Source organism: Lacerta agilis, chromosome 5 (genome assembly GCF_009819535.1).
Source record: "Lacerta agilis isolate rLacAgi1 chromosome 5, rLacAgi1.pri, whole genome shotgun sequence".
In the NCBI taxonomy this organism is placed as follows: Eukaryota; Metazoa; Chordata; class Lepidosauria; order Squamata; family Lacertidae; genus Lacerta; species Lacerta agilis.
The window spans coordinates 7,671,997-7,693,806 of NC_046316.1; the positions used below are offsets into that span (position 1 = coordinate 7,671,997).

The following is a 21,810-nucleotide window of genomic DNA, read 5'->3' on the forward strand; positions in this document are numbered from 1 at the left end:
GAAACTACGTCTCTCTCGCGACCGCGGCCAATAGCCGGCGGGAATACCCGGCGGAAGAGGAGGAGGAGCAAGACCCGCCCACCTTGTCCTCGAGCGCCGGAAGTGGGAGAAGCCCGGGCGGAAGGGAGCAGCAAGGGAGGCCCGGCTAAACGGGAGGCACTTCCGGATGCTGCCATGGCGTCGCGAGGAGCGGCGGGGCCCTCGCTGCCGGCCCAACCTGACCGACCGGAGCCCTGCGGGGACTTCGGCCCGGGTGAGGAAGGGGGTCGGGGTCCGGGGCAGGAGGGGATTTGGGCTCCTGCGAGGTTTAGACGCAGTGAGCGGGGAAAGCTAGCTTGGACGAGTCGTCTCAAACCACCTGGACAAGAATACTGTATATTCTTGTATACAGTATATATAAATATTTGATATGTGTGTATATAATTGTATATATAAATATATAGAATATATATTATAGAATATAAATATATAGAATGTGTGTGTGTGTGTGTGTATAAATAAAACAGTCCGCCTTTTTTCCTGACAGGGTTCAAGGCGGCTTACAGGTTAAAAATAAACCAAGAATCACGAATGCAATACTACTAAGTGGAATACTACTGTATAATAATTCTATCAGTGTTTAATGAGTTGTTAATGGTTGTTGCCCTCCCCTCTCGGTTTTTTTTTTAAGCTGTTCTTATTTTCAATCTGTAAGCCCAGGTTTTGAGGAAGATGCATTTTTGCATTGCTTAGCAAATTATGACTTGATGCTTAATTGTTTATTATAATACTCTGAAGTAAGCCATTAATACATGGAGCCTTATACTTTTTCAGTTATTTCACTATGTGAAATAATGCTTGTTGGTTTTTGAAGGTTTTCCATCTTCTCCATAGTTAAATGAGGAAACTTAATTTTCTGCAGATTTCCTTTGATCTTTTGTTTTGCTGGACTGTCAGAAGTGTAAAAGTTGTAGGAATCACAAAAGATATTGGCAACTGTTACCATTTTCTCTTACACCTTTAACTGTGTACTGGTAGCTATGCTGTTTGTGTTTTTCTTAATTGTAGGACTAATAATTTATCAGGTACGTTTCCTTTCACAACTGCAGACCAATTAAGTGTTTTCAGTCACTTCCTGGTTGCCTCAAGTCTTTTGTGAACAGATTGCTTTATGTAGTTGCTCCCAATTTTTGATTTTGACTTGTAAGCACTATAGTTCTCTTTTTAAAAAAGAAAAAAGAAATGAGGACTTTTGAGTAAATATACCTTCATCTAACTGTTGCCTCATGAGCAGCGCAACCTGATCTGCTGTTGAGCCATTATTTAATTGAAAATGCTTATCCTGTTCAATTGTGTTAAGAAATTTAATCGCCACAATATTTGAGATGGTTATCTAGATTCTGTCTAGACATTCAATTTTGTATCAGTGATGTATTTCAAAACAATTGTTACCTGTAAAATATATTGTTTGGATAGTTTAGTCTAAATGTAAATGAGAAACTGTTAACTGTTTAGTTGTAGGGCCAGCGTTGCCACCAGACTACTATAGTAGTTCCGAAATACATGGTTGTGACAAAAAGCGCACTTCTCCTCATGCACCCGGAGGAACAGTATGGGATTCTGAAGAGGACAAAGATTCAAGTCCAACGCCCAGGTTAGTGCATTGGTGTGAACGTAGGAAATTGCCTTGTATTGAACCATGACCATTAAGAGCTGTAATTTCCCAGCATTTGGGGGCTCGAGTGAACACAACCATTTAACATATCACAGTCATTGGACATATAACCATAGTGCAGTCATGGCATTAGATCAGAGCTTTCCAAACTTTTTCATGTTTGTGGCACACTTTTCAGACATGCATCATTTCACAACACAGTAATTCAGTTTTACTAGCAAATTGGTGGTTAAACTAACCCCTTTCCAGTCCCAGGAGGAGCGCGGGGAGCGTTTGTGTAATACACCTACACACTGCAGCTGACACACTAACGTGTTGCAAACACACAGTTTGGAAAGCTCTGTATTAGGTGGTAACAGTATGTCACAGCTTTGATTTTCAACTTCTAACCTTTGGCAGGCAAATGCTATGGAGGATTTACAGTACTTGTTTTGTTTAAAACTATGCTTCTCAGAAAAAGTTATAGATTTCCTACAGCTTGTTCATGGTATGATAGTTAAATAAGGGAATCTTTGGGGGCTGGTCACAATCTAAGGTATCAAGGCTACAACCTACAACCTACATTGAATCTTAAAGTAAAACAATTCAGAATAAAACATTGCTGAAGAAAGTCAAATATAAAGTATATATTCAAAGCAACATAATTAACAGGAAACCAAAATATTATCTTAAAGGTTTGAAAATAAAACATTACAAAGGAGTTACAGGTAGGTAGCTATGTTGGTCTGCCATAGTCAAAACAAAATAAAAAATGCACACGAAGCTCATACCAATAACAAACTTAGTTGGTCTCTAAGGTGCTACTGGAAGGATTTTTTTATTTATTTTGTTTTGATTACAAAGGAGGTCAACTACAGAATGCACATTTAACACAGCAAAGTAACAGAAAAAAAGTTATCTTAAACATTTGAAAGAAAACATTACTAAAGAAGTCAAGTATGAAATGCACATTTAAAACAGCAGAATTAGCAATATAATAATAATATTATTAATAAAAAATTGTAAACATATCTGCTACTGTTGATGCCAATCCTGCCAATGGTGGTTCATGGTGAGCAGCGGCTCAAGGAGCAGGGTCTGCACTGACAGCCAAGGTGGTCTGGTCTTTTCAGCAGCCTCAGCTTTTGTAGTTGGAGTCAGTCAAGGCCCTGCCCTGTCCTCGCAGGCCAGGAGGGAAAAGGTTTTCCAGGTCTCGCAGCTATGATGGTCTGTTACATAAATGATTTTTTTTTTTCATAATCTTTTTATTCAAAATTTTCAAACATACATTATACATTGTATTTACAATTCTTTATATATTGAACATTCTATATTCTGACCTTACAAGGCCCGGACTTCCCTCAAGCCTTCCTTCTGGTTTTTGCAATATTATATCTTTGTTTTTATATTTATTCCATATATTATTGCTTTGATGTTCATAGTTACAATAATCACTTTTATTTCATCATACAATAATATTTATTTTTTACTACAAAGCTTCCTGTAAACCTACTAACGTATTTAATTGTGTACATTTCTTCAAATAATTAGCAATTTTTTTCCAATCTTCAATAAATTTCTGGTCTCGCTGTTCTCTGACTCTCCCTGTCATTTTATCTAACTCCGCATAATCCAACATTTTCAAAAACCATTCCTCTTTGGTTGGCAATGTATCCTGTTTCCATCTTTGTGCCATTAAGATTCTGGCTGCTGTTGCCATATATTGGAAAAGTTTTGTATCCTCTTTTTTAATTCCTATGTTTATAATGCCTAATAATAAAGATTCTGGTTTTTTGACAAAGTTATATCCTAATACTTTTTTCATTTCATTATATATTTCATTCCAGTGCTTTTTAACTTTTTTGCATTCCCACCACATGTGGTAGAAAGTTCCCACACTTTCTTTGCACTTCCAGCATTTGTTGTTACCTTTATGCATCTTTGCCAATTTTGCTGGGGTTATATACCACCGATATATCATTTTAAACATATTTTCTTTTAACGCATTAGATGCCGTAAATTTCATCCCTTCTCTCCACAACCTTTCCCAATCTGTCATCATAATATTATAGCCAAAATCTTTAGTCCAGCTTACCATAACTGACTTAACCTCCTCATCCTTTAATTCCCACTCCAACAATATCTTATACATTTTCGACAATGTTTTGTAATTATTATGCAGTATTTCTCTTTCAAATTTAGATTTAGCGTCATCAAAACCATTTTTCTTTAAATCATTTCTAAACATTTCATTTAATTGGTGGTAGTGTAGCCAGTCATTTACATGTTCTTTTACTTCTTCATATGGTCTGAGTTTCCAATTTGCTCCTTTTTTAAGTAGCACTTCATATGTGTTACATAAATGATTTTATTTAGTATTAAAATTGAAAAAAGTTTTGTTTTATTAAGGCACAGAAAAATGTATATACTGATCAAGGCATATAAGTTTCAAAATTACCGGTAATATGGATATGCAGGACATCATGGATATGCTCATCATTGGCAAATGAAATTTTTAATTTGGTAAGAACCCCCACCATTCTCTGAAGCCTAGAGAAGGTTAAAGAGAGCCTCAGAGAGGCATTGAAAGCAGTCAGGTGTCTTGTTGCTTTCCCAGTCATTCCCAGACTCCCCTCAGCTAGGGAGGAGGGTGGCAATTTGCCTTTGCATTTATGCTGGACTGCCAAAGTTTGTTGAATTCATGCCCAGCGATGTAAAAAGTAAAGGACCCCTGGACGATTAAGTCCAGTCAAAGGTGACTATGGGGTTACCGCGCTCATCTTGTTTTCAGGTCAAGGGAGCCAGCGTTTGTCCACAGACAGCTTTCGAGGTCATGTGGCCAGCATGACTAAACCGCTTCTGGTGCAACCAGAAAACCAGAGCGCACAGAAACACCATTTACCTTCCCATCGTAGCAGTACCTATTTATCTACTTGAACTAGCATACTTTCAAACTGCTAGGTTGGCAGGAGGTGGGACAGAGCAACAGGAGCTCACGCTGTTGCGCAGATTCGAACCGCCGACCTTCCAATCAGCAAGCCCAAGAGGCTCAGTGGTTTAGACCACATCACCACCCACATACCTTTACACTGATCTATATAATAGTTGACTCTGCTGCTCAGTTGGGAGTATGGCTTTCGATATTTATATTATCGAAGTTGCTTTGAACTAATAGCTTTCCAGTGCTGTTACCATGGACATAGAGGACACATACAGGATATGAGATGCAGTTCTTGAAATAATTTCAGGCTTTTGTTTTCCAAGTGTAGGTAATTACTGTCCACATTTTAGTAATTATTAGGTTATTTCATTATATTTGCAGAAAACAGAGACACTATCAGGAAGATGACGATGATGGATTCTTTGGACCTGCTCTTCCTCCTGGCTTTAAAAAACCAGATGAATCCCCGGAAAGGTGAATATTCCCCACCACCACCAAGAATCCACAGTGCCTGAAAGATTGATTGCTCTTCCTGTTCAGAATGAGGCTTTAGCTAGTTAGCAGAGTGCTTTATGACCTCTGTATTTCAATATGAGCTTACGTTTAAAAAAAAACCCAACAACACAAATCTGCAACTAAAGTGTTAAGAACAGACTTGAGGTTGGTTACTCCAGGAAATGGCTTGTCAGGAAACAGACTTGCCATTGGAACGGTCTTCAAAGGTAATCTCATCCAACTTGTTGGTGCAGAAATGCATGGCTACACCCTCCCTGATAGGTGGCCATCCAGCCTCCACTTTCAAACTCCGCAGAGAAGGGACCACCACCTTCGAAAGTAGTTTGCTCCATGGTTGAATATCTTGTGCTATCGGGAAGTTTTTCCTATGGTTTACTTGAAATCCACCCCCCCCCCCCTTTTAGCAATTTGAACCCATTGGTTTGAGTCCTGCTCTCTGGAACAAGAGGATACAAATTACTGTCAAGTTACTCTCATCATTATAGCCTTTCAAATATTTATAGATTGCTATCAGAGTGGCAGAGAATAGTTTGTCAAATGGACGGGAGGAACTTGGAATGGTGGGGCTGGGGCGGACACGTAAATGGAAGCTTGCTTGGGTAGTCAGAGCAGAAGGCTCTGAGTGAGTAGCACTTGTCACGACAAGAAGTTAAGCTCCTTGTTGATAACTCCAAAATCCGAAGAGAAAACGTTTTTAGGAGCATTATTATTCGTACTTTGTACATTGTAGCAACTTTCATTATTTCTCTGCTTTGGAATATGACTTTAAATTAAAATGTAAAATGTTTTTTTTCCCTCTTCCTGAGGCCTGTTATAGGTCCTGCCTTACCACCAGGCTTTAAGAAACCATCAGAAGCTGCTGAAGAAAACATATATTATGCAGCCCAGGTGTGTAGAAACAATAATCCTGAAACAACCGATCCTGCTTTTTATTGGTGGAGCATGTTTGGAACAATGGACACACATGCATATATGTACAAACTTACAACCTAACCCAAATTTCTTCATGTGACAAGGTAGCATATATGTTAACTCTGTAACATTTTGGTTTCCAAATGCCTTGCTTGTTGAGTAAAGTTATATACACAAAATTTGAAACACAAAGGAGCAGGTAAGATAGGTTTCACAAGCTTTACGATGCCACAGGTTCTTCATTCTCTTAAATATAAAATTTCCTGGAAACAAAAATATCTGGCAGATGAAAAACATATAGTAAGAAGGCTAGTTGTCTCTAGTTCCATTCAGATTATATCATGGCCTTAAAGAGGAAAATGGATGTGGTAAAACAGAATTTTGAGGCAGCTATGGACACCTTTGACTTGGATATTCTGAAATGAAATTATCACTCAAATCTGACTCCTAGAGTCTTGAGTGCCAAGTGTGAAACTACAGTGTGCCAGTACAAGTTAAGAGATGCTAACAGCTGTTGATTATTTTACTGACTGGGCAAATCAATGGCCAAAGAAAGTTCTGTTGGCAATTGGCAAACAGATCAGTTACAGTAATGGGCATTTGCATACCTGTGGAACTCTTGCTTCTCCCCACCCACTACTGTGGAAACAAATTTGTCTCCAAGTCAAGGAGAGAATACAGTGGTACCTCTGGTTAAGAACTTAATTCGTTCCGGAGGTCTGTTCTTAACCTGAAACCGTTCTAAACCTGAGGTACCACTTTAGTTAATGGGGCCTCCCGCTGCTGCCACCGCGTTATTTCTGTTCTCATCCTGAGGTAAAGTTCTTAACCCAAGGTAATACTTCTGGGTTAGCGGAGCCTGTAACCTGAAGTGTTTGTAACCCGAGGTGCTTGTAACCCGAGGTACCACTGTAATCAGTGTACTCCCAAGGTTTGCTTCCTTGTCTGTTGCGCTTTAAGAACCTATACTCTACGCAGTATGAATATCCTGGATCAGGCCAGTGGTCCATCTGGTCCAGCATCCTGTTCTTACATTGACTAACCAGTAGCCTGTGGGAAGCCCAGAAGTAGGAGGCAAGTGCAACTGCACTCTGCCCACCTGAGATTCCAGCAACTGGTATTCAGAGGCACACTGTCTCTGTCCGCAAGTTCTAGTGCTTTGAGAGAGGGAGAAAAACCTGTCTCTTATCTACTTTCTCCACGATGTGCATGATTTTATAAGGCAGAGCACTGCTCCCCCCTGAGCACAGCTCATGACTGGTGTGTGCTTTTCCTTCCCACCCAAGCAAAGGATTGTGGAATAGCCAGTGCTTCTGCAAGGGAAACGTGCCAGAAATAGTAACTAAGACCTCGGTCTCTCAAGCAAGGGTGTGGACCAGGGGTAGGCAACCTAAGGCCCGTGGGCCGGATGCGGCCTAATCGCCTTCTCAATCCGGCCCACGGATGGTACGGGAATCAGCGTGTTTTTACATGAGTAGAATGTGTGCTTTTATTTAAAATGCATCTCTGGGTTATTTGTGGGGCATAGGAATTTGTTCATTTCCCCCCCCCCCAAATATAATCCAGCCCACCACATGGTCTGAGGAATGGTGGACTGGCCCATGGCTGAAAAAGGTTGCTGGCCCCTGGTCTGGACTGTACCTGGGCTGCCTATAGTCTGAGCAAATAAGTAAATTATTTTGTCTAAAAAACAGCCGCAAAACTAGGAAGTTACAGAGGTTTCTGGTGTGAGCTGCTTCTTGATACTGTAGTTTTCTATGTGGGTGGACTGCTTAACTTCAATCACACAAGCCCACACCTGCACCCTGGGTTGGTACAACCTAGACAATTGTTGAGCAGATCATTAATGTTTGTCAGAACTATTCCAAATTTGAAACTAATGTAGAAGGAACGGAAGTTGAATATTTAAGGTGCAGTAATTCAAGGGTATAAATACTGTTATCATGGATGGTAATTTGGGATCTATCTTGAAATCTTTTATCATTGTGGCGAAGCTGGGATGACCAGGTGAGCCTCTCACATCTCCTTCCTTGCCTAACTCCAACACAACATCCCTGCAGTGTTGCCAGTTGAATCGTAGCCTCTGGTAGTTGTTGCTGCCACACACACACACACCTTCTGGGTCATCTACAGCCCCGGTAATAAGAGGGAAAACAAGATGCACCAAAGCAAGTAATTTTTAAAAGGCTCTGAGCCAGTGCACTTAGCACTCCTCAGTTCAACCTACACACAAAATCCTGGGGGAAACAGGGCTAGCTTCCAGCTGCTTTATCCCACCTCAAGAACAAAGCAACTTGCTCATGTTCGTGGCAGACCCCCCTAAACTTCCTAAAGCTCAGGAACTCTGAGACCAACACGCCCTGTGTTACCCAGAGTGCAAAGGCAGCCTACGCTCCCCAAATCTCTCACAGATCTCAGAAGAACATGTCGATCTCTTACCACTCAGAACCTAAACTTTCAGTAGCAAGAACTTTCTGTTGTTGTTCAGTCGTTCAGTCGTGTCCGACTCTTCGTGACCCCATGGACCAGAGCACGCCAGGCACGCCTATCCTTCACTGCCCCTCGCAGTTTGGCCAAACTCATGTTAGTAGCTTCGAGAACACGGTCCAAGCATCTCATCCTCTGTCGTCCCCTTCTCCTTGTGCCCTCCATCTTTCCCAACATCAGGGTCTTTTCTAGGGAGTCTTCTCTTCTCATGAGGTGGCCAAAGTACTGGAGCCTCAACTTCAGGATCTGTCCTTCTAGTGAGCACTCAGGCCTGATTTCCTTAAGAATGGATAGGTTTGATCTTCTTGCAGTCCATGGGACTCTCAATAACTTTCTAGGCACATGGGAATTCTAGAATTCCGAGGTTGGCAAGTGCGCGCTTGCACACCCCTGTGGTCGAATTATGAAACCTTATTAGAAATAAAAGTTAGGGAGAAAGCAGGCAAAAGGTTAAAACAAAATACAAAATAAACCAGAGCACTGTGGCTCTAAAACTGGCTAATCTTCGCCTTTCCACTACAATATATGGTAGATCACTGCCAGTTTTTAACTCTGTGAGTAGAACGGTACCCCCTTTTGGGGGGGTTCATGTTACAGTTGTTGAGCTTTTTTTAGGGAGGAAAGACCTGTTTTTTAGGGGTTCAGGTCAAAGTTGTTGAGCTTCTTTTTATGGGCTAGAATGTTGAGCTTTTTTTAGGGGAGCCAAAGTTCTTGGACTTCTTTGGGGGGAGCCAGTGATCTACCGTGCCTGAAATAGACAAACAAGATACAAAAATTAAGTGTGTTTATTTTGAGAAACGCATGGTTGATGGAATTTGTTTGTATTTCATGTTGTAATAAAGACTACGGACAGCAGCGAAGAGGAGGAAGACGTGATTGGCCCAATGCCTGCCAAAGGACCAGTAGAATCCAACACAACTAGAGAGATTGAATGTCGAGCTCAGAGAATGAAAGATAAACTTCTCGGTAAAGATGTGAGTTTAATTCCTGGTTGGTTTATTTTTAAGCCTTGTCAGCTTGAGGCGTGCTTCTAATTTTGTTGGTCTACTGTTTTGAAGGATGGACCCAAACAAGCTAAAAGAGAATCTTGGATGACGGATCTACCACCAGAACTCAAAAGCTTTGGACTCGGTCCACGGACATTCAAAAGAAGAGCTGATGACAAATCGGGAGATAGATCCATTTGGACTGATACCCCAGCCGACAGAGAAAAGAAAGCCCAGGTAAGCTTTTGTTTGCCCACATGTCGTCCTATATACACACCATTCTGATGTACACACGGGACTCTTTGCTTGTATGTGAGCTTCTTTAGTCACAAAGAGACAGCTGCACAGTTGGGGGAGCTGAGCGTGCATATTGCTTTGGAACCATTCTGCTTCGTAAAGCAGAACATTTAATTAGGCTCAGGGCCTAGGATGCTGGTCTTGCCAGCATTTTCGAGGTGGCAGGCAGCTGCCATTAGCGGTGCAGCTTCAGTACGGGGGGGAGCCAAGCAAGGGACTTTTGAGGGACAGGGAAGGCAGCTGGGTTGCAATAGAAGGATTTTGTCTTGCTTTTAGACACTTCCAGTTTTGCCCCACTTGCCTTACCCACGGTACCACGGTAGCTGTTGTGAAATAAGTCCTCGGCTTGGATCGCACTTGCTACAAGATGGAACTGTAACATGGCTGCTCTCACAGAACATGCCCCCAAGAGTCCTGTGCTTGGTTCTCAGTGCTGTGGGGAGGGGGGGGGGTTTCCAATGTGGTGTGTCCACTCTGCTTCTTCACCAGCCTGACCAGATGTAAAGAAAGTTGGTCCGGAAGTGGCACGGAACAGTAGCAGCCGGCTGTCTGACATTGCCACACTCCTAGCGGTTCTTTAAGCTACAGAGGCTGGACAGAGCGGAATGGAGGAAAGGAGGAGGGACAGAGGCTGAACAAGAGTCATTTGTCTGGGCTAAATAAGCCCAGCGGCGAGCCAGAAACCCAGCAGCCTTTCCAGGATTGCAGAAGGAGCGAGGAGGATTGATGGACTATAGGGAGAATTGCAGTGTGAGCATTTGCACTCTAGATGACACTCCAGTATAGCATTACGTGAAAGGGTGTGGGGTAAACAAGCGTTACAGAAAAAGCAACATCAGAGATAAGAAGATGCCCTCGGCCCTATGATGAGTGAGGCTTCTTGCCTCCTGAAGTATGAATAGAAAATGGAACCTTGGCACCCCCTTATTCTGAAGCAAGAGAGTTGGGGCTTGCAGCACTCAGAGTTTCAAATGGGGAGAAGTATTCCAACCTGTTAATCTAGATTAGGTGCTCTGCACTTATACAGTGAACATGCCTGAAAAGCACGGCTGGTAATTTCCTTGCTTTAAGAAGCAGATTTGTGCTCCAGACAGATCGATTTAAGTATTGATATCCTTTGGTGCCTGCTAACCAGTTGTTTATTTGCCAGGAAGCGCCAGATGCGAAAAAGTCCATCAGTAAGGATGATGCAGAAGTTCTCCTGTCCGAGAAAGACAAAAGACTGGTTGAGCAGTTGTCTTCATACAATGTATGTATCGTTTCCACGTTTCCCCCCTTCCTTTTTTTCTTTAGCGATGTTTCTTTCAATGGGAATATATCTAATACTCACAACTTTGATTTTGAGGTGGCATAGAAATGCCGTTTCTAAATAGGTAGAGAAAGGTTCTCAATAATCTTTTATCCTTGTGCGGCCCTTGGAGGTCTGTTAGAAATCCTTTTTCAAACATCTTGTAGAAATACAACTCCTTTAAAGGGTGAGCTTGAAACTGGAAAGGAGAAATGGCAAAGGAAGGATTAACCTGACGTTTATTTGGATTCTTGGTACTTCTTTCCTTTGGTTCTACAGTGGTAGCCCGGGTTGCGTACATATTTGGTTCCGGGTTACAGTTCGTAACCCGAAAAGTACGCAACCCGAACAAGCGTGCGAAAAACCCGGAAATAGCAGTTTGCGCGTGCGTGAACGCTTTTGCGCATCCATGCGTCACGCGCACTCTGGGTTGCGCTTCCGGGTTACTGGAGTTTGTAACCCGGAAAGTACATAACCCGGAGCGTACGTAACCCGAGGTACGCCTGTACTTTTAAAAATTTATAAGTGCAGTGCTGTCCTATACATGTCTACTCAGAAGTAAGCCTGACTCAGTTCACAGGGACGTCCTCCCGGTGAGCGAGTGTAGGATTGCAGCCCTTTGTTAAAAAGGTCTCCGTTTTTATCTCTATTTTTCTTCAGCCTGAATAATTATTGTAATGGTTTCCAGCTGTCTTTTCTTCTTCTTATCAAGGACTCCCAGAGATCTGAATCTCTTATGGATTTGCATCAGAAAAAACTGAAAAGCAAAGCTGCCGAGGAGAAGAAGCCCCAGGAGAGGCGACCATTTGACCGTGACCAAGATCTCCAGGTCCATCGCTTTGATGAAGCACAAAAAAGAGCTCTCCTAAAGAAATCTAGAGACTTGGGAACAAGGTTTTCCCATGGCAAATGCAATATGTTTCTGTAATGTAAGCAGGCAACAATAGTGAAGTATAGTTGTGCGCTATTTAAAAACATCATGTAGTAGTACTATATAATAAAACATCTTTTTTTGTATATACAATAAATGTATAAAAATAGGTCAGAGTTTTATAGCTTGTTCAGGACCCCTTGGATTTTTTTCAAAATGTTACTGAAATTAATAGGCGTATTATAAACGATCAATCAGGTTTTAAATAGTCAAATGCACTCTCCTAAATGGATTTCGAGGAAAGTAATTGGCTCAGATTCCTCATTTGTTTATGGAGCCATTCAGATTTTATTGACAGAAATACGTCATATTTCAGAATTTGAAGTTTGGGCCTGATAATGAGAAATGGAAATGGGCAGATATTGTGAATATTGCCATAATTACTTAGGTGTATATTTGACAGGAGGGTAAGTAAAGTGTTCTTTCTTTCTATACCCAAAAATGTCTCGGCCTATTGTATTTTATAGCATCTTCCATTCTTGGATGAGGTAAGCAACTGGATAACGGGGACAGATTTGTTAATTAGACTGGAATTTAGTAGAAAAGGTATTACTCACAAGGGAATTGTGCTTCTAATAGATGGGTGAAAAAGAAATTTAGTTTTTTCCTATAATTGTAGTGCACTTTTCAAACTTCTCTCTGGATCAAATATTAGTATCCCCATAAAGAGAAGGTAATGGAGCAGAATTTCAATCCCATACAGTCTTCTTAATGATACAGGGGACTTAACTGATATATTCCTTCTGAGTATGAAACACATGCCATATGAGTGTCTGTGCCACACACAATATGTAAACAGAGAAAATATTGAAATTGATTTCAAAACTAATTAATTCAATCTGCGAGGTGACGGGAGGGGACTCAGCAAATATGCACCCTAAACGTTAGCGAAGTTGGAACAGTCATCTGGGCCAAGATAATGAGACAGTCAAGAAAACTGAAAGTGGTAAGGCTTTCCAAACAATGAGCAAAGGATTAGAGGTAATTCTCTTTCTCCAAAGGGTTCTCTTCCTTCTCTGTCAACATATCTGCACAACGTCAAGTCAATATGGATTCAATAAATCCCTTACTTCACGGGTGGGGGCAAATAAAGTCCCCTAGTTCGCTAGCACAGCAAGTGACCAGAGAAAATAAAATGCAGAGCAAGAAAAAGTCAATTAAGTGCTGCCCAAATTGTGGTGCTAAGGAAGGCAATGGCCAATAGGTTGCCTGACACTCGGGTGAAAGGCTGAAGTCATCCGGAGTTTTGGAATGTGTTGTCAGCAATATGCTGATGACACACAGCTTTACTTTATATATTCAGGTGTGGCAGTAGATGTGCTGGATGGCTGTCTTGCCTCAGTAATGGACTGAATGAGAGCCAATCAAGTAAAGTCCTATTCATGGTTAGTGGGTGGTTCCCTAGACAGGATGGGTGGGAAGTGGCCTGCTCTTGATGGGGTTACACATCCCTCTGAAGGAGGGCATACACACCTTGAGGGTCCTGGATCCATTGCTGCTGTTTGAGGCTCAGGTGGCCTTGGTGGTAAGGAGTGCCTTCCATCTGCTTCAGTTGGTGGCCCAGCTGCATATTGTGTTATGCTCTAGTAACCTCTAGGACCTAGTAACCTCTAGGACCATAAAGAAGGCTGATCGCCGAAGAATTGATGCTTTTGAATTATGGTGCTGGAGGAGACTCTTGAGAGTCCCATGGACTGCAAGAAGATCAAACCTATCCATTCTCAAAGAAATCAGCCCTGAGTGCTCACTAGAAGGACCGATCCTGAAGTTGAGGCTCCAGTACTTTGGCCACCTCATGAGAAGAGAAGACTCCCTAGAAAAGACCCTGATGTTGGGAAAGATGGAGGGCACAAGGAGAAGGGGACGACAGAGGATGAGATGGTTGGACAGTGTTCTCAAAGCTACTAACATGAGTTTGGCCAAACTGCGAGAGGCAGTGAAGGATAGGCGTGCCTGGCGTGCTCTGGTCCATGGGGTCACGAAGAGTCGGACACGACTGAACGACTGAACAACAACAACAAAAACAACCTCTAGGTGAGATTGCTGCAACGTGTTATATGTGGGGCCGCCTCTGAAAATGGCTCAGAAACTTCAGCTGGTGCAGAATTCAACGGCCAGGTTGCTCACCAGGGCAAAGTGGTTTGAGCATATAATGTCAATCCTGCCTTGACCACACTGGCAGCCAATTAGTTTTCCCATTCAAAGTGCTGGTTTTGACCTCCAGTCCAAGCTGGATGTCAACAATGAGAACATATTACCACAAAAAAAACCTTCCACAGATTGCTAGACCAGACTATTCCAACCACAAATCAATTCACTCTTTTCCTAGGAAGAAGCGAGTTGCTGCCTCCAAGGGCAACAAGGAAGTATATGAGTCCAAGACTTAAGAGCAGTTTGATTGTTTTCTTGGGGAGATAACTCCCAACTTGTGGTTTTGCATTAATGTGCTTGGACTCGTGCACTTCCTGTTGTCTTTGGAGGCAGCATCTCGCTTCTTCCTTTGTTCAAACCTGAAACCGGGGCTGAAAATTAGTGGTTGGTTAATGCAAGTTCATCTGAATGTTGAATAGTAATTTGTCTCAAATGGGAAAAAAAGGATTGCTCAGTGGAAAGGAATAGGAGTTTGTGAGCATAAGGGTCCATCTACATCTGTTCACATAATGCTAACCGTTATGTCAGAAACACATCTTGGTGTATTATTTTGTGTATACAAGGACTGACATTACTATTAGGTTCCCAAACTAACAGGTTCATTAGAAGATGGCAAATGGTCATCTATTTTAACTGGGGAGGGACTTCTTGTGGATATTATTCCTCGGATACCAAAATGCCTTGGGTTAGCCCTGCATGCATGGACAATTTATTTTAAGCACCCAACAGTTTCCCTTCAGTTGCCAAGGCAACATATTTTCTGTGTTGCAGTTAAACTGAATGCAGATTCAGGACAGTATCCAACAAAGTACTCTTAGTTCCATTTGTGAATCAGAATTTCACCTCCCACTACTCTCCCCGTAGTGTCCCGCCCCCCCCAAAAAAAATCTGCTCTGGGGGGTGGGGATCAATAACAGATTTAGGGTGAGGGAGCAGGAAAGGAGAGGGAAGGTAGTTCCATGCCACAACAAGAAGCCCAAATTTTGTTGGGTATCGCCCGCAATGCTAGCCTATTAATTGCAGATTTAAGGGATGTAGTTACAACTTAAATATCAAAAGCAAGGGAATTATAATAGAGGATGGTATTGTAATAAATTGGGGGGGGGAGAGAGAGAGACACCCTAAACCCAATAATTTTTTTTGAAATATCTCTATTATTTAAAAATACAAATACACATATACACCAACACAAATACCCAAAATAAACATACATCTACATACTACTATCCTTTTCTTTTTTACAGACAAATTCTCGTACCTCCAATTATCCTCATTGCATTCAATACTGTTATATTTGTATCGTGTACAGTTATAGATTTCATTTACAAATCATATTTTTTCCATCCTTGAATCTCTATTTATTACTTTAAAGGTTCAGTCTACATTTGCCATTAGGATTCCACTTATACCACTATTCCTTAAGTATTCTTTAAATATCCTCCACTCTTTCCATACTTCTTGAGTCATCTGTTTCCTAACTTTACCTGTTGTTTTAGCAAGTTGCAGATATTCTATCATTAAGTTTTGCCAGTCCATTATAGTTGGTGCAACTGTATTTTTCCAATTTCTGGCCACTAGCATTCTTCCTGCTGTTATACCGTACATACATAGTACTCTTTCTGTTTTTTTAATCTCTTCCGGCAAAATACTTAACAGGAACATTTCTGGTCTTTTTTTGAATGTACACTTTAACAATTTTTTATGTTCTTCATATACAGCATTCCAATAATTGCATATAACAGGACACGTCCACCACATGTGTTTGTACGACCCGATTTCTTCGTTGCACCGCCAGCACAAAGGGGATCTATTTCTGTACATTTTAGCTAATTTTTCTGGTGTCTGGTGCCCCTAAACCCAATAAATTAATGAGTGTCAAAATCTAGCTGATACTTGGGATAGGAAGGGAAAGGGAAAATACAGGCTTCAAAGCTGTGCCACACAAGGAATCCCTGGGCTGGCTTATGCAAACCAGCTGTCAGGAGCTAGCCAGCACTAAATCACACCAGCAAGTTGGAGTTAACTCTTTATTAGCAAAAACGGGATCTGCACAGGAGTGTCGGGTCCAATGAGCATTGCCACTCATCCCTTGTAGGTCTTGCCCCCATGAAGCAGTTGTTGAGAGTGAAGGTCCCTGGCTCCCCACAGCTGCCTTAAGTCCCCTACTTTCCTGGGTTTATCCCCAAGCAATCTGAGACTACAGCTGTGTGAAGCTACTTCTCCAGCGCCCTCTTCATGCCTCCCCTGGTTCTGGGAGATCAGCATGGAGGGGAACTTGTTGCAGCAGGAGAGGAAGACATGCGTTTCTCTTCACTAGCTGGACTCAACTTTGCCTCTTGGCCTCCCTCCTCACCTCGCATGACATGATTAGTAAGGACTTGGATGCCATTCAATAGGTGCCTGTGAGACAAGCAATATTGTTCAACACAACATCCTCAGAACAATAGAAGCACTAGCTGCAAGGTGCACGTTGCTTTCCTCCAAGCAGCAAGATATATGGGCCCTGACAGAATGTGGGATGAAATATGGTGAGTTTGGTGAGCGAGGTGGGGGGGGGGGGCATTTAGGCTGTATACCTGAGTCCCCTTTTAATTTTTGGATCCAGCAAGAATAGCCAGGCCAGCTTCTTTATGAGGTAAAGGTAAGGTAAAGGTAAAGGACTCCTGGATGGTTAACACCAGTCAAAGGCAACTCATCTCGCTTTCAGGCCGAGGGAGCTGGCGTTTGTCCACAGCTTCCTGGGTCATGTGGCCAGCATAACTAAACCGCTTATGGCACAACGGGACACTGTGGCGTAAGCCAGAGTGCACGGAAACGCCGTTTACCTTCCCACCGCAGCGGTACCCATTTATCTACTTACACTGGCATGCTTTTGAACTACTAGGTTGGAAGGAGCTCACCCTGTCGTGGGGATTTGAACTGCTGACCTTCTGATCAGCAAGCCCTAGACCACAGCGCTGTCAGGAGCTGGAATCACTTGCAGAGCAGCAATAAAACAATAAAGCACCCGATGTCAGTGAAGTCAACTCTTTAATCAAAGAAACAAAACAGCTCAGCCCCAGTGGTCACAGCAGCCCTTCCCAGCAGCTCTTGCCCCAGTGAAGCAGTTGCAAGGACTGAAGGTCCCTGCCTACCCACTGCTCTCTAAGGCCCATCCCTCTAAGGTTCCTTTCCCAGCAGCCCAAGGCTCCTTTGTCTTGTCTCCCTTTGCTCCGCTCTCTTCATTTATCCGCAAGTTGTGGGAGACCAGGAGAGGGAGTCTCCCAGGATTCTTCAGCAGCCTGCCTCATCTCTGCCTCCTGCCCCAGTGCTGTCAAGTATCCCGTTTTCCCCGGGATTCTCCCTTATTTCAAACAGTTTCCCGCTGCTCTCCCTTATTTTTTATTTCCCTTAAATTTCCTGTTTTTAATGGAAGCAGCTCCTCCCCTGCTGGCCAGGGACTGGATGAGAAGACCTCGCCTACTTGGAGAGAAAAGCCTCAGCCCTCAAAGCAAGTGGGAGCCATTTCCCATGCTTACAGGGGGCTGTATTCCTCCCCCTGCATCAGCCCCTATCCGTTGCCGCCGAGCCCCTCAGCCGGCCAATAGGGTTAGCTGGCGGGCAGAGCCTGGCTGCCTTTGAGCAGCTGCTGCTTCCTGTCCTGTTTTGATGGGATCAGACAAGAAGACAATGGGGCTCCATCGCGCGGAGCACATGGCTGCCCTCCTCTTTGCTCCACTCCGAGCCCGAGCCCGAGCCTGAGCCCGAGCCCGCTTGGAGTTTACATTGCTGCTCTGCCCACTTTTGCTTCTGGCTCCACCCACCACTGACATGTGAGTGTCCCCGGGATAGGTGAGACTGCTGATCCCTTATTTTCAAATCCGAAACTTGACAGCTATGTCCTGCCCCCCTCTCCTCTCTAGCCTCTGCCTCTGAGCATAGACTGCTCTCTGCCCCAGCCTCTTCCTGCTCACGAAATCTGGTCGCCTCTTTAGCTTCCAACACCACCTCTTCCCATTTTGTTCCTTCTTCTCCTTCTGACCACCCATCCACCAGTTCCCTGGCTCTGAACCTTCTTCCCCCGGGGGGTTCCTTCCCCAGCTGGTGCCTCCCACCGCTCCTCTGCACCTGTCAGTCCATGACACCCCCTAAGTATGGATCATAAAGGAAGTGGCTCTGTGCCGGAGGACAAATGGGTGGGCCCAACTGGCTGGCAGTTAGAAGGGCAAAAGCCAGAGTTCAAGTTGAGGTGTGTGACAGCTAGGAGCTAGAAGCAGGCTGCAGGGTGACATCTGCGAGGGAGAGACATGCCTGATTTCTGCTGGAATCCAAGGCTGTGGATATGGGAGAAGCAAGACCTGCATGGGGTGTTAATGCTGCGAGTCCCTCAACAGTAGGCTCAGGTTGTATATATGCGTAAACAAACCATATATCATAAAGACACCACAGTCTCTGCTTGTCCCTCATTCATAAATAATCTGTTAAGTAATGAGAACATTTGGTGCTTGACTCTCATGTGTTTACAACTCTGGAAATTTCATTACTCTGTCTGCTTCCTTATTAACAGGCCTTCCCCCCCCCCCCAGCCGTAACTCGGTTCCGGCACTTCTTAGGTGGGCACCATTGCCATTATAAGAGAATAAGGAAGGTGGTTGTGGTGAGTTGCGGCACCTCTTTTTCTAGGGAAACAGCACTGCTTATTAATCTACCAGAATGCAAAAAAAAAGAGTTCTCCCTAGAAAACTGTTGAAGCATTGACTAGGATTTCATTAGGTCTCAAACGGAAGAAAACAGTCAAGGCTGCCAAAGCTTGGTGTCAGCAGCATGAGACGGGCGCATAGTCTCCCTAGCAACCATTGGGTGGCGGGGGAAATATCTCGCTAGCAGAAGGCATCTGGAGAGCTATTAATGCATCAGGCTGCATGGGTCAAATGCTGTTTGTTTCTCCAGCAAGCAATTAAAAATCACAGGGACTTCTGCTAATGTGTCTCACAAAATCAGCACCGAAGAAGAGAACAATAGGGACAAGTGGAGTCATGATAGCAGGCAGATGCACTCAAAGCAGTATTTTAAATATCAGCACTTTGAAATTTGGTTCATTAGAGGGAGGGGGTGCCTGAATTTCCCTGTTTGGGTGCTACTTAAAGGAGGCCCTGATCTTTGGGGGTGACATTTGGGTTGTCAGTCACTGGACAAGGGGATCTGAAAAGACCTCTGTGTGCAAATCGCTTTGCTCCCAGATGTTTATTGTGCTGTACTTATTTTACATTAGCAGGATGAACTGCCTTGCCTCACCCTCTGCATTCATTTTCAAGTTTTTCCGCAACCTTCATTTTTGGCCATAGCTGGCAGTGGTTTGTTGTTTAGCCGATTAGTCATGTCCGACTCTTCCATCCTGACCCCATTATATAGAGAGATTGGTCCTTTTGAATCTATGAGGAGATGTTTGGATGCTGTGAAGTGTTTTACAAAAGGAATGAATATAAACTTTGAAGTGCCTTTATACCTCCCTATCCTAAAAGAAATCAAGCTGCTATTTTCTCTAGTCTTTTAATTATATTAACATGGCAGGGGACATAAAAGCCTGCGCTTCTACTCTTTTTCTAAGTGCGGCACGATTCTGGGTTGTTGTTTGTTTAAGGGAGGGGGCTTAAACAATCATTCTGTGGAGGATATTTTTCTATCACATTAAATGCCAGCCTTGTTAAGAGTCTCATTGCCTAGTGCAGGCATAGGCAACCTTCGGCTCTCCAGATGTTTTGGCCTACAACTCCCATGATCCCTAGCTAATAGGACCAGTGGTCAGGGATGATGGGAATTGTAGTCCGAAACATCTGGAGAGCCGAAGGTTGCTGACCCCTGGCCTAGTGGTTTCCATCCAGTGTGTAAACAATCAGCATTTCCTGCTAACCTACAGCATAATTTTGGGAGCTAAAGCATAAAATGCCCGATAGCTGTCAACAATAGTTTATCATCTGTAAAGACAGTGGATTATTATTATTTTTTTTGGTACCAAGGCATTAGTTATGCATAAAAACTGGACAACTAGGAACTAATTTCTACAGGTGTTTAGCAAAACCTGCTTTGGGTATCCCAATTTAAAATTAAATTACTCTTTGGTTACTAATTGGCATTCCTTCAATGCGGGGAATGTGATTATTTCTATCTGAGCCAACCCTGAAAGCTGTTTAGAGAGAGCTCTCTTGGGAATTTGTAGAATAATGCTGCAGCTTTCAGTTGTAACTTAAATGACTTTGTCATCAATCAAATGCAATTGGATACGTGACAAACCTGCATCCTATCTGGCAAAACATGAATTGTTGGACCAGCAGGATACACCCTTTTGGTTCAAATGAACAAGCCTAACCACCAGTGAATGCTGAGAAGGTTCAAAGTTTGTTGTTAAACAGATTGTCAGCCATTCCAATGTATATATGAATGTCTTATAGAAAGTGCCCAGAATCACACACAACCAGTAATAACTCTGCAGCAGATAGATACATAGGTTTTCCTGGCAGACAAATAAATAAGAAGAAGGATGTCTGTGGGTACAAATAATGAAATCTATAGATCTAAGATTCATTTATTTCCTAAGTTATATTTAAAAAGGTAAAGGTACCCTTGACCGTTAGGTCCAGTCGTGTCCGACTCTGGGGTTGCAGCGCTCATCTCGCTCTATAGGCCGAGGGAGCCGGCGTTTGTCCGCAGACAGCTTCCAGGTCATGGGGCCAGCATAAGCCGCTTCTGGCGAAACCAGAGCAGCGCACGGAAACGCCGTTTACCTTCCCGCCGGAGCGGTACCTATTTATCTACTTGCACTTGATGTGCTTTCGAACTGCTAGGTTGGCAGGCAGGAGCTGGGACCGAACAACAGGAGCTTACCCCGTCGCGGGGATTCGAACTGCCGACCTTCTGATCGGCAAGCCCTAGGCTCTGTGGTTTAGACCACAGCGCCAATCTAGTAGATCAGTCAACCTCTTTGTGGCTAAATGAAATGGATGTGGGTTTTTTTTTTTTTTTTAAAAAAACTAGTTGGCATTAGAGAAGTATTTGTATTATCATGTGATTACTCTGGAATCTGAATCCGTTCCCAACATGCCATCTATTTTTTTCAGCTGCTGCGTTCCATGTGAGAATTAATTGTTACATGCTTCCCACTTCTGAATAGTGAAACGGTACACGGGCATTGCTTGGGCTCTGCTGAGAGCACTGGAAACATAAGGCATTTGATTCACAAACATGCCTGCAGCCCCATTAGCAGCAACCACTAAAGGCAAAACAAAATCGAAAATTCTTTCTAGTAGCACCTTAGAGACCAACTGAGTTTGTTCCTGGTATGAGCTTTCGTGTGCATGCACACTTCTTCAGATACCACTAAAGGCAAGAAGGGGAAGAGACAGGCTGCTTTTTACATCATTGTTCCTACACAGACCATCACCAGCCACCGCTATTGCTGAGAAGAGCCAAGAGCCGCAGTCCGTCCATCTGCAAGGGATGAGGAAAAACTGCGCCCAAGAATATCTGGCGCTACCTGGTCCTGGTTGCTAGGCAGCAGAGGATGGGGAGAGCTATTTCCCCACCTTGTGCCCATTGTGGAGCTTTTCAAGCAAGATCAATAACGATCCCTATTGCATGTTTCCTCGAGAGGCAGGTACCGTTCGCAAAAAAAAAAAACCACCCCCTTTCCGT

The 21,810-nt window shown here is 43.3% G+C and overlaps 1 protein-coding gene across 1 annotated transcript; it reads left to right on the plus strand.

The window, feature by feature from the left end:
- Positions 1-106: 106 nt before the first annotated feature.
- GPALPP1 (GPALPP motifs containing 1) lies at positions 107-12,433 on the plus strand. The gene is made up of 8 exons (XM_033148381.1): positions 107-253; positions 1,495-1,633; positions 4,956-5,048; positions 5,897-5,978; positions 9,332-9,463; positions 9,548-9,712; positions 10,923-11,021; positions 11,773-12,433. Exons 1-8 carry the CDS (start codon positions 175-177, stop codon positions 11,986-11,988), a joined length of 1,005 nt encoding a protein of 334 aa, XP_033004272.1. The 5' UTR covers positions 107-174; the 3' UTR covers positions 11,989-12,433.
- Positions 12,434-21,810: the final 9,377 nt, after the last annotated feature.